Here is a 12,540-nt window from a genome sequence, read left to right on the forward strand (position 1 = left end):
GGCAGAAACCGGCCAATGGGAATGTGCAAGGGGGTGGAGCGGATTCTAAAACTCCCTCCCCCCCCCCGCCCCTTCAGTTTTAAAACCGAAAGGGAGTCCTACAGCCACTTTTTTACCAGGCGCGCTGGGTTGTGGGGCAAGCCAGGGACCTGCCTGAGGCTCTCTGCTGCCTCCGTGGACCGGATCCAGTGGCTTGGTGGGCCGGATGCAGCCCACAGGCTGTATTTTGCCCAGGCCTGTCCTAACCCCAACACTGTGTCACCTTCACCCCAACCCCTGCACTTCCCTCCCACCGGCACCCCCATCTCCAGCCCTGTGTTGCTGGTGTACTTACCGCATTGCGTCCCTGCTCAGGATCACCCGACACCCTATACCAGTGGTTCTCAAACTTTTTGGCCTGAGGGCCACCTGGCTCAATGCAAACCTTTCCGCGGACCACCCGTTGCTAATGGAAACTCGCAGTTAATGACATAATTTCACCCAAGCCATTTTGCTAGAGCTGCAGCTAGGGAGAATGATTTAATTTAACCAGTAAGAAAATAAATATTCATTTAGCTTATTAAACAGCCTAAGGGCTTTCACGTTCTCATATTATTTTATCAAACTTCATTTTAAATAAAGTACATAAGATCGGCCACACTGGGTCAGACCAAAGATCCATCCAGCCCAGTATCCTGTCTGCCGACAGTGGCCAAGGCCAGGTGCCCCAGAGGGAGTGAACCAAACAGGAAATGATCAAGCGATCTCTCTCCCGCCCTCCATCTCCACCCTCTGACAAACAGAGACTAGGGACCCCATTCCTTACCCATCCTGGCTAATAGACATTAATGGACCTAACCTCCATGAATGTATCTAGCTCTCTTTTAAACCCTGCTATAGTTCTAGCCTTCACAACTTCCTCAAGCAAGGAGTTCCACAGGTTGACTGTACGCTATGTGAAGAACTTTCTTTTATTTGTTTTAAACCTGCTGTCCATTAATTTCATTTGGCGACCCTAGTTCTTATATTATGAGCACAAGTAAATAATTTTTCCTTATTTACTTTCTCCACACCACTCATGATTTTATAAACCTCTATCATACCCCCCTTAGTCTCCTCTTTTCCAAGCTGAAAAGTCCTAGTCTCTTTAATCTCTCCTCATATGGGACCTGTTCCAAACCCCTAATAATTTTAGTTGCCCTTTTCTGAACCCTTTCCAAGGCCAAAATATCTTTTTTGAGGTGAGGAGACCACATCTATACTCAGTATTCAAGATGTGGGCGTACCATGGATTTATATAAGGGCAATATGATATTCTCTGTAGAGTATTAATTTACATCCAACACAAAAAGTTTCAATGTTTTCTTTATTTATGGCAGGGGTGGGGAACCTTTTCTGGGTCGGGGAAGCCACTGAGCCACACAAAAAATCAGTTGGGGACCACACAAGTGAGAAGCAGAAAAGCCTCCTCCAAAAACCCCTAACCCTACTGATGGGGCCCCCAACTGAGACACCTCACTGCTCTGAGGTTCCAGACCCACTGAGGGAGGGGAAGGGGGAGGGACAGGGAGGACTGAGGTTCAGGGTTTCCCATAGGCCAGATTTATTCTTGTGGGGATCCAGGGTGAGTGGATTTTTTGTAGCCCCCCTAAAACTCTGGGGATGGGACAAAAATGGAGGGGTTCAGTGTGCAGTACAGGGCTGCCAGCGAGAGGAACGAGGGAGCAGGATCTGGGCAGGAGGTGCATTGCATGAGGGGGTGAGGTCTGGATGGGAGGAAGGGTGCAGGAGCAAGGGAAGGTGCAGTGTGTAGTCAGGAGGAAGAGTGCAGAAGCAGGCTGGGGGTAGGGTGTCTGGCCAGGGGGGAGGATGCAGGAGCAGGCTGGGGGTAGGGTGTCTGGCCAGGGGGGAGGATGCAGAAGCAGGCTGCGGGGAGGGTGTCTGGCCAGGGGGGAGGATGCAGGAGTAGGCTGGGGGTAGGGTGTCTGGCCAAGGGGGAGGATGCAGGAGTAGGCTGGGGGTAGGGTGTCTGGCCAAGGGGGAGGATGCAGGAGCAGGCTGGGGGTAGGGTGTCTGGCCAGGGGGGAGGATGCAGGAGCAGGCTGGGGGTAGGGTGTCTGGCCAGGGGGGAGGATGCAGGAGTAAGCTGGGGGTAGGGTGTCTGGCCAGGGGGGAGGATGCAGGAGTAAGCTGGGGGTAGGGTGTCTGGCCAGGGGGGAGGATGCAGAAGCAGGCTGGGGGTAGGGTGTCTGGCTAGGGGGGAGGATGTAGGAGTAGGCTGGGGGTAGGGTGTCTGGCCAGGGGGGAGGATGCAGGAGTAGGCTGGGGGTAGGGTGTCTGGCCAGGGGGGAGGATGCAGAAGCAGGCTGGGGGTAGGGTGTCTGGCCAGGGGGGAGGATGCAGAAGCAGGCTGGGGGTAGGGTGTCTGGCCAGGGGGGAGGATGCAGGAGTAGGCTGGGGGTAGGGTGTCTGGCCAGGGGGAGGATGCAGGAGTAGGCTGGGGGTAGGGTGTCTGGCCAGGGGGGAGGATGCAGAAGCAGGCTGGGGGTAGGGTGTCTGGCTAGGGGGGAGGATGTAGGAGTAGGCTGGGGGTAGGGTGTCTGGCCAGGGGGAGGATGCAGGAGTAGGCGGGGGGTAGGGTGTCTGGCCAGGGGGAGGATGCAGGAGTAGGCGGGGGGTAGGGTGTCTGGCCAGGGGGGAGGATGCAGAAGCAGGCTGGGGGTAGGGTGTCTGGCTAGGGGGGAGGATGTAGGAGTAGGCTGGGGATAGGGTGTCTGGCCAGGGGGGAGGATGCAGGAGCAGGCTGGGGGTAGGGTGTCTGACCGGGGTGGGAGGGTGCAGGAGCAGGTTGGGGTGCGGGGGTCCCGGCAGAGTCGTGGTGCATGAGTGGGCTGGAGGTGCAGGGGTCTGGTCATGAGGGGATGGGGGGACACTTACTTGCCTTTGTACCAGTGCCGGTCCCAGTCACTGCATCCCGCTGCTCCCCTTGGCCAGCTTCCTGCTGGGGGGAAGGAGAGAAAGCCACAAGCCCTGCTGTGTGATCTCACTCCTGGGGAAGAAGCACCGCCCCTCACCCTCTCCTGGCTGCGGGAACAGCAGCACGGCTCAGGGCTTTCTCTCCCCCACCCCGCCAGTGGGAAGCCAGTGCTGGAGCTCCAACCCTGCAAGGGAGGCGGGAGGGTGAGGCCCCAGCACCCTGGGCCTAGGCAGGAAGCAGGAAAAGCTGTCCAGCAGGAAAAAGGAGCCAAAGGAGAGGGCCGGGGTCAGAACCCTTTGCGGTGCCCCCCTGGCTGCCGCACCCTAGGCCTAGGCCCCGATTTTGATGCAGGGGCTGTTGCTGGGAAGAAGGATCCTGCCACCACGGCCTCCCTGCACCACAGCCAGGGCTGGCCAGGAAGCTGGGGACAGTCTGTGACTTGCCCTTCCATTGCAGAGATGCGGTTTGTGGTTCCTGCCTGCCTGCAGAGCAAGGCAAGGTGTTTCCTTTCACCTGCCCCATGTTTGCCTTCATTTTCTTGTATTAGTTGCCGTTGAATATATGGTACGTGTTCTGATCCAGGAAGCATCCAGGGCAGAGACGGTAGCTGGAGTAGGGACACATTAGAACCACGAGTCGCCAACCTTTTCGAGCATGAGAGCGCTTTTTGAATTGAAGTGCAATTCAAGTTCTACCTCAAAAAAGGTTGCCAGGTGGTTTAACCAAAAATACCAAATGCCCCCCCCCGTGTTCAAACAAAACAAAACAAAACAAAAAACAAACCACTGGGGAAAAAATCCTGTTGAGAAAAAATAAAAAGGAGGAGACAAAAGAAAAGTCGTTGAGCAAAAAAAAAAAAAAAAAAAAAAAAGATAAAAAACAGCATGGCCCCTTTAAGAAAGGCCTTTTTGGCTTTTTGACAGCGGCCATCTTCTTTTTCTGCTCAGAGTCAGAAGAAAGCTCCCCTGCGGAACCAGGTAAGTGGGGGGTAGGGAGGTCTGGGGGAGGGGAGCCCCAGGGGGCTAGGCCCAGTTGCTGAATGTATGTAGGGTTGCCAGATGTCCAGTATTTTTGCCTCCTGGCAGAGAAAAAAAATCAGAAAATACCAGACATTTTAGGTTTCTGGTATTTTCTGAATGTTTTTACCAGACAGGAGGTGAAAATACTGGACTGTCCGGGTCAATACCAGACACCTGGCAACCCTAACCTCAAACCCAAAACACCCTGACCCCAACTCTTTCCCACCCCTTCTCGGAGGCCACGCCCCTGCTCTCTCTATCCTTCCTCCCCCACTTTTATCAGGCTGGGGGGAGGGGAATATGGACTCTGATCTTGGGCTAAAGCAGTGGTTTCCAACCTTTTTACACCCAAGATCACTTTTTAAATCTCAGAACAGGCAAAGATCTACCGCCCCGCCCCTTCCTTAAAGCCCTGCCCCTTTCTTGGAGCCCCGCCCTTTCTATTCTCCTCCTGTCCATCACTTGCTCTCCCCAGCCCTTACTTACACACTCTGATAAACAGTTTATTTTTAAATGATGCGATACATACAATTAAAATCAGGCGTTTATAGTTATGAAATAAATGGTCTGTTTTTTATTCATGCTATTTGAATCTAAAATGAAGCATTGATAAGTATACATTTTGTGGGGACAGAGTTCTGCGGCTGGGGGCAGGGGAGAGGGAACAGGGTGCTGGGAGGGCAGAGGACAGGGTTCTGCAGCAGGGGAGAGGGAACAGGGTGCTGGGAGAGCAGAGGACAGGATTCTGCAGCAGGGGACAGAGTGTCAGTGGGGACAGGGTTCGGGGAGTGGGGACGGGAATGGGGACAGAGTTCTGTGGCTGGGGAGTGGGGGTCGGGGAGTGGGGGGCCACTGGAGGCAGAGAGTCCCCTGCATCTCCCTCCTCCCAGCATTCTCCCCCCACCCCAGGGAAACCACCGGGTGCCTGCGCGGATGGCGGGTGTCTCGCTAGGACCCAGCAGCAGCAGCAGCAGCAGGCGCGGGGGGAGCGATCGCTGGCTCCGGCCCGGCCGCAGGAAGCGACTCGCCGCCGCTGCTCGCGGGGACTCTGGGGCCAGGCTCCGGGCCGGATCCCCGAGCCCCGGCGGGGGCTGCTGCGGGGCCCCGGAGCCCGGGCTGCAGCCGGGAGGGGGAATCTCCGGCCGGGCCAGTCCCGCTGCTCCCTCCCCAGGAGCCTCTCCCCGGGCAGCGCCCCCAGCCCGGCCCGGCCCAGCCCCTGCCCCAGGGCGGGCAGCGCTTGGGGGGCAGGTAAGAGAGACCCCCCGGGAGCGGCGCCCCGGTGCCCCCGGGCTGCAGGGGGAGGGGTTGGCCCCGGGCTGCTCCCGGCGGAGCTGGCTGCGAGTCCCCGCCCGGGCCCGGGGCAGCTGCCGCCCGCCCCATGGATTTGGGGGCGGGGAGGAGCAGCCCGGCCGCGCTGGGGGCTCAGACTCTTCTGGTCCAGCAGGGGAACCGGCGGGAATTTCCCACGTGGCCGGGGCAGCCCGAGGCTCTGCCCGCCCCAGCCCCGCAGCCGGTGTTGGGGGGAGCCGGAGGAAGGCGCCTGGGGCCGGGCAGGAAAGCGGCTCTGCCCCCAGGGCTCTTTCAGGGACCGGCGGACGAGTTGGTGCCAGCTGGGGGCCCTCGCCTGGAGAGGGGGGAGGATGAAAAGGGGGCAGGGGAGGGACTGGAAGGGGCAGCAGGAGCAAGAAGTGAAGAGGGAGGCTCCTAGCTCCGCCCAGACCCATCCCTGAGCTGCCTGACTCTCTGGGGGACCCCAGGAGGAGGTGAGGGAGGATTATAGGGCTGCCAGCTGGTTTAACCAAAAATACCAAACACACCCCCCCCCCCAAAAAAAAACCAACACTGGGGAAAAAAAATCTGAGGATTAAAAAAAGGAGCTCACAGCTGTTGGGTGAAAAAAATAGGATTCCCCTGAGAGTTATTAAGCAAATAAGAATAATAAAAAAAAATTAAAAACCGTGGCTCCTTTAAGAGGCTGCCATCAGCTGGCAGCCATCTTATGTCTGCCTCTTCTGGGCCAGACAGCTCCCCTGCATCCCCTACAGAACCAGGTAAGGCTGGACCCAGTTGCTGAGTGTGTCCAGGTGACACGTTTCAGGTGTCCGGGATTTCCGGAATGTTTTTACCGGACAGGAGGCGAAAATACCGAACTGCCCAGGTCAATACGGGATACCTGGCAACTAGGGTTGCCAGATGGTTGGAACAAAAATACTGACCCCCCCCCCCACTCCACCCCCGGAAAAAAAAACCCACTGGGGAAAAAATTCTGTTGAAGAGAGGGGGAAAAAAGGGGAGACCAAAGTTGTTGAGAAAAAACCCTCCAAGGACTTACTAGCCCCCCCCCCCAAAAAAAAAGCATGTCCCCTTTAAGAGTGAGTGCAGGGATAGGAATAGGGGAGTAACTGATCACTAAGACCCAGGGAAGCCTTGCTTCTCCTAGTCCTTTTGGCCGGCAGCCATTTTGTGCAGGCAGCCTTGGGGAACCAGGTAAACATGGGGTTGGGGGAAAGGGAAGGACTCCGGGGGGAGGCCGGATGCTGAGTGTGTGCAGGGTTGCCAGGCGCCCGGCATTTTCACCTCCTGGCCGGGGAAAAATTCAGAAAATACCGGACATCTCAGGTGTCCGGTATTCTCTGAATTTTTTTTACCAGACAGGAGCCGAAAATACCAGGCTGTCTGGGTGAATACCGGACACCTGGCAACCCTACTGACAACCCTAGAGAGGAAAAGCCACTTGCTGCCGCTGCTGACACACCCTGATACTTATGGGGAAGAGGGAGCTTGAGGGGGTTACCCCCTTTATTTGGCTCTGGTGAGGCCACATCTGGAGTATTATGTCCAGTTGTGGGCCCTCCACTATAGAAAGGATGTGGATGCGTTGGAGAGGGTCCAGTGGAGAGTGACCAAAATGATTAGGGGACTGGAGTATCTGACCTCTGAAGAGAGGCTGAGGGAGCTGGGTCTATTTAGTCTGCAGAAGTGAAGAGTGAGGGGGGATTTGATAGCAGCCTTCAACTTCCTGAAGGGAGATTCCAAAGAGGATGGAGAGAGGCTGTTCTCAGTAGTGACGGATGGCAGAACAAGGAGCAATAGTCTCAAGTTGTAGTGGGGGAGGACTAGGTTGGATATTAGGAACAACTATTTCACGAGAAGGGTGGTGAAGCACTGGAATGGGTTCCCTAGGGAGGAGGTAGGATCTCCATCCCTAGAGGTTTTTAAGTCTCGACTTGACAAAGCCCTGGCTGGGTTGATTTAGTTGGGATTGGTCCTGCCTTGGGCAGGCGGCTGGACTTGATGACCTCCTGAGGTCTCTTCCAGCTCTCTGATTCCCCACCCCCTCCTCCTCCTACCCATACTGGCTGCTTCGAATCTGTTTCTTTTTTGGCTTGCCAGAAGAGTTTTAAAACCTCCCCACTGGGTTTACTCCTGCTGAGAGGGTCCCTGCCAGGGTGGTAATCAGCTAATCTTTTTTCTCACCACAGTGCACTCCTGAGCTCTGTCTGCAGGGAGAGATGCTGGGAGGAATCAGGGTGTGAAATGGTTTCACACCCTGCCTGACAACCACCTGGCACTGACAGGCTGAGGAACCTGGTCCACGTTTTGCTTGTCTTCAGATCATCCTGTCTTCTCAGGGCCGGGCAATGGCCGGGATGGAGCCAGCTCAGGTAGGGAGTTTCCAGGAGCTGTTGGGCAGGAGGAGGAAGGAGACAGGGTGGGACAAACCCGCAGATTTTATGAGCAGGCACATTGAGGGGCCAAGGTAGGAGTGGGGCACATGACCCCTCATTTTTCACACAGGACACAACCCCTTGGGCAAGGCTGGGAAAACGGAGCAGGGTCCCATATCCGGCATCTGACCCCACTGGCCAGAGGCTGCTGAGATGCTGTCTGGGTTCCCGTCCTCCACCCGTTTCAGAAGTCTGCTCTCTGTATCAGCCTGTGGCAGGCAGGCATGTGACCCTGCCTTCCTCTGGGCTGGGAGGGACAATTTGCTCTCATCTCCTCCCATCCCCTGTAGACTCCTGGCTGCATTCAGGTGGGACTTGGCGACCCTGCCACCCTCAGAGAGCTTGAAATAATATTTTTTCTATCCCGTGAGAAGCAGGAATGTGGCTGGGGCCGCAGGCGGTGGGTGAGGGACTCTTGTTGTTGCAGATGCGGGTGACCTTCGAGGAGGTGGCTGTGTATTTCACCCAGGGGCAGGGGGCGCTGCTGGGCCCCGCTCAGAGAGCCCTCTACAGGGACGTCATGCAGGAGAACTACGAGGCGGTGACCTCGCTGGGTAAGGGCGTCCTGGCCCCTCGGGGATTAGGAGCCGTGGGGTCTGCGTGTCCGACACGGGTCAGGTTCTTCCCTGCTCAGGTGGCCTGGACAGGAATGGGTTCCATGGGCACAGCTGCTGGGGGAGAGCAACTTGTGTCTTTGTACCCTTTCCAATCGGTCAAAAATAATGGTCATGCTAAACTCTCTCCTCCCCTCCATTTCAGTTCTGTCTGTATTGATTGCCATTCACACACACAATCCTGATTTACCTTTTTTTGGAACTAGCTCCAGCTATGGGGCAGGCTCTGAGCTCTGCAGGTTTAGATATAGGCAGGGGTTTACCTGCGGAGCTGAGTGTCAGCAAGGGCCCCAGACTGCCCATATCCTGGGAACTCCTACTGAGGGCGTCTCAGTTCCTCTCACCTCCCTACACGTCTGCCTCTCCCCAGAAGATTCAGTGACCATGTTCCCGTTGTCTTGGATTGCACATTCCCCAGCAGAGCCCGGGGACAGGTTCCACTCACGGAATGTCCCTTGGGACAGACGCTCTCCCCACCCTCCATGCGCCCTGACCTGCTCTGATTTCACCCCCTGCACAGGCTTTCCCGTTCCCAAACCTGAGCTGATTGCCCAGCTGGAACGAGGGGAAGAGCCCTGGGTGCCTGACCTCCAGGCCGGGGAGGAAAGACAGATCCTGAGAGGCACCTGCACAGGTGAGCACTGTCACAGAAACCAGCGGGTGGACGAAGGAAAAAGTTGAGAATCCCAATAATGTAGTGTGAGTAAGTGTTTTGCCTCCTTTCACACAGGGCAGGGTGATAATCGCTTATGGTTTTCCAGCAGTCAGTAGATAATCGCTTACGATTTCCCACCACTCCTGTCAGCTGCAGGAGTTTCCTTCCCAACTTTTCTTTCCTTGTGAGTGTTTGTGTGGGAATTGGAGGCAGAATCCAGTAGCTCAGTCTATGCAAATTCACTGCCTTTGGACTTTCCTTGTGCTGTTCCTCTGTCTCCTCTGCACAATAACTCCTGTCTAGATTAGGGACATGAAAGGTTTTCCAGTTAACCATTGAGGGTTAGAACAACCCCTGTCCACAGCATTCCCATGTGTGCTGTAGGCAGGGCCTGCTTCGGCCACACTGGAGTGTCCCTGTCTCCGCCTGCTTCCCCTTCAGTCAGGAACCAGATAAACAACACAATTAATTGGGTAGCCATGGAATTTTAAATCCCTAATCTAGATTGTCTGTTTCTCTCTCCCAGCAGGTGATGAGACAGTGAGTGAGAATGAAGAGGGGCATCAACAGCAGGGAGAACCACAGAGCACATTTGTGGGAAAAGCTGAAGGGAATGTCACTCAGTGCTTGGAAGAGGGAGAAGCCTGGGGAAACTGGCCCAGGCCGGAGAGGCTGCTGGGAAATGACCCACAGAAGAAAGAGGATGAATCGATTCCATGGGGGGCAGAAGATGCGGTTCCCCCAAATCAGGAAAAAAGTCCAACAGGACAAAAATGCTACTACTGCCTTCATTGTGGGAAGGGCTTCAGTGAGAGATCCCACCTTGTCACACACCAGACCATCCACTCTGGAGAGAAACCCTTTCAGTGTTTGGCCCCTGGGAAAATCTTCAGTAATCACTCAGATCTTAATAACCCAGGAGGAAGCCACGCAGGAGAGAAACCCGACAGGTGCCTCCAGTGCTGGAACTGTTTCATTTGGAAGTCAGGCCTAATTTCACATCCGGCAGTCGACAGAGAAGAGCGACTGCATAAGTGCTTGGAATGTGGGAAAAGTTTCATAGACAAGTCACACCTTATTAAACATCAGGCCATGCACACATTAGAGAGACTCTTTAAATGCTTGAAGTGCGGGAAAAGTTTCATAGATAAGTCACACCTTGTTAAACATCAGGCCACCCACACATTAGAGAGACTCTTTAAATGTTTGAAGTGCGGGAAAAGTTTCATAGACAAGTCATACCTTGTTAAACATCAGGCCACCCACACATTAGAGAGACTCTTTAAATGCGTGGATTGCGGGAAAAGTTTCATTGACAAGTCAGACCTTGTTAAACATCAGTCCACCCACATATTAGAGAAACTCTTTAAATGCTTGGATTGCGGGAAATATTTCAGAGACAGACCAGCCTTTCTTACCCATCAGGCAATCCATGCAGAGGAGAGACACCACAAGTGCTTAGACTGTGAGAAAAGCTTCATACGGAGATCAGATCTTGTTGATCATCAGGTAATTCACAGAGGAGGAAAATCCCAGAAATGCGTGGAGGGTGAGGAAAGTTTTGTACAGAGGTCAAACATTGTTATACATCAAATAATTAACACGAGAGTGCCACCCTATAAGTGCTCTTACTGTTTGAAAGGTTTCATAGAAAAGTTGGATTTTATTAAACATCAGGCCATCCACACAGGAGAGAAACCCTACAAATGTTCAGACTGTGGGAAAAGTTTCAGATGGAGGTCACACCTTCTTAATCATCAACCAGTTCACACAGGAGAGCGACCCTATAAGTGCTCTTACTGTGGGAAAGGTTTCATGCAGAAGTCGGTCCTTAGTGACCATCAGAGAGTCCACACAGGAGAGCGACCCCACAAATGTTTGGACTGTGGAAAAAGCTTCATATGGAGGTCAGGCTTTGTTAGACATCAAGCAGTTCACACAAGAAAGCAACCTTATAAGTGCTTACAATGTGGGAAAGGTTTCATCCAGAGGTCAGACCTTATTAAACATCAAGTCATTCATACAGGAGAGAGACCCTACAAGTGTTCGGACTGTGGGAAAAGTTTCAGATGGAGGTCATACCTTCTTGAACATAAGGTAGTTCACACAGGAGAGCTACCCCATAAGTGCTCTTACTGTGGGAAAGGTTACACACGGAAGGCGTCCCTTAATGACCATCAGAGAGTCCACATGGGAGAGCGACGCCGCCACAAATGTTTGGACTGTGGGAAAAGTTTCAGATGGAGTTCAGGCCTCGTTAAACATCGAGCAGCTCACGCAGGAGAGCGACCCTCTAAGTGCTTACACTGTGGGAAAGGTTTCGTACGCACGTCAGATCAGGCCATCCACACGGGAGAGGGACCCCATAAATGCTTGGAAAGTGGGAAAAGATTGAGAAACAGATTTGCTCTTCTGTCCCATCAGGTGACCCATTCTGGAAAGAGAACCCACGAGTGCTTACACTGCGGAAAAAGTTTCACTCGCAGGTCAGACCTTGTTAGACATCAGGGCATCCACACTGGGGACAGACCTCATACATGCTCAGACTGTGGGAAAAGTTTTATTGATAGGTCAGACCTTGTTAAACATGAGGCCATCCACAGAAGAGCCAGACCCCATACGTGCTTGGACTGCCAGAAATGTTTCATCGATAGGTCAGACCTTATTGAACATCGGGCAGTACACACTGGAGAGAGACCCCATGAGTGCTTAGATCATGGCACTGTTTAGGAGACCCACGGCGGCTGCTCTGGATCTCCCTGTATCTTGTCCCCCGAACTCACATGGCTTTTAACTACAACACAACCTGAGCGTGTGGTATGTGATGAATTCAGAAGCTGGGAGCGGCACAGCCTTTGTGGCAGGGAGTGGGTTGATGAAGAGAGGCAGGGTGATTAAGCTTACAGAAGAATTGTCATTAAGATTAACTAAGGATCGTTAGATGCTCAAGAAAACGAAGATGATCATGAGCCAGTGTGGCTAGGCTGCTGTTATGTAGAACGGAGACGTATCCACCTTCTGCTGTAACCCACTAGACACCTGTCTCCTCTCAGAGCTGAGAGAAGCCAGGAGTCTGGACCGGGAGGGTCTCTGCAGAGTTAGTAGGAAACTAAGAACACACATTTAATTTTTAAAAACTCACCCAGTGACCTTTAAGTGACTTGCCACATGATATCAGCACGTGTTTGTGTTAAGAGTGGAGTGGATCTCATGTTTGTTTAATGTTTTTTCTTGTATATAGAAATTAGATTTATCTTCCAAATATCTAGTGTTCGTATGTGACTTACTAGCCCTTGGAAAGAGATGATGGTGTGGGGGGTATTTGTGAGACAAGTTTGTTCCCCCATTCCATCCCCCGCCCCTCCAGATTTACTGCTTAGCTTCTACTGAGCATGCTCAGTAACACTGCAGGGCTGTGTCTACACTGGCCACTTATTCCAGAAAAGCAGTCGTTTTTCCGGAATAACTTGCCAGCTGTCTACACTGGCAGTTTGCTTTTCCGGAAAAGAAATGACTATCTAATGTAAAATCATCATTGTTTTTCCGGAAAAACTATGCTGCTCCCATT

General features: G+C 53.6%; 1 protein-coding gene across 3 annotated transcripts; it reads left to right on the plus strand.

The window, feature by feature from the left end:
* Nucleotides 1-4,889: 4,889 nt before the first annotated feature.
* LOC102444016 (uncharacterized) lies at nt 4,890-12,236 on the plus strand. 3 transcript variants are annotated; one of them, XM_075913884.1, is made up of 5 exons: nt 4,890-5,223; nt 7,458-7,640; nt 8,131-8,257; nt 8,838-8,951; nt 9,499-12,236. In XM_075913884.1, the coding sequence occupies exons 2-5, from the start codon at nt 7,617-7,619 to the stop codon at nt 11,700-11,702; spliced, it is 2,469 nt and encodes an 822-aa protein (XP_075769999.1). In that variant the 5' UTR covers nt 4,890-5,223; nt 7,458-7,616; the 3' UTR covers nt 11,703-12,236. The 3 variants fall into 3 exon arrangements, with proteins under 3 accessions (XP_075769999.1, XP_075769997.1, XP_075769998.1); XM_075913882.1 differs by having other exon boundaries at nt 7,458-8,257; XM_075913883.1 differs by having other exon boundaries at nt 7,458-8,257; nt 9,502-12,236.
* The last annotated feature ends 304 nt before the right edge of the window (nt 12,237-12,540 follow it).

Source organism: Pelodiscus sinensis, chromosome 32 (genome assembly GCF_049634645.1).
Source record: "Pelodiscus sinensis isolate JC-2024 chromosome 32, ASM4963464v1, whole genome shotgun sequence".
In the NCBI taxonomy this organism is placed as follows: domain Eukaryota; kingdom Metazoa; phylum Chordata; order Testudines; family Trionychidae; genus Pelodiscus; species Pelodiscus sinensis.

Coding starts and splice junctions, on each gene's coding strand:
- LOC102444016 (XM_075913882.1), top strand. CDS start 8,083: ATGTGGCTGGGGCCGCAGGCGGTGGGTGAGGGACTCTTGTTGTTGCAG. Junction 8,258..8,837: donor CGAGGCGGTGACCTCGCTGG/GTAAGGGCGTCC, acceptor CCCCCTGCACAG/GCTTTCCCGTTCCCAAACCT. Junction 8,952..9,498: donor CCTGAGAGGCACCTGCACAG/GTGAGCACTGTC, acceptor TCTCTCTCCCAG/CAGGTGATGAGACAGTGAGT.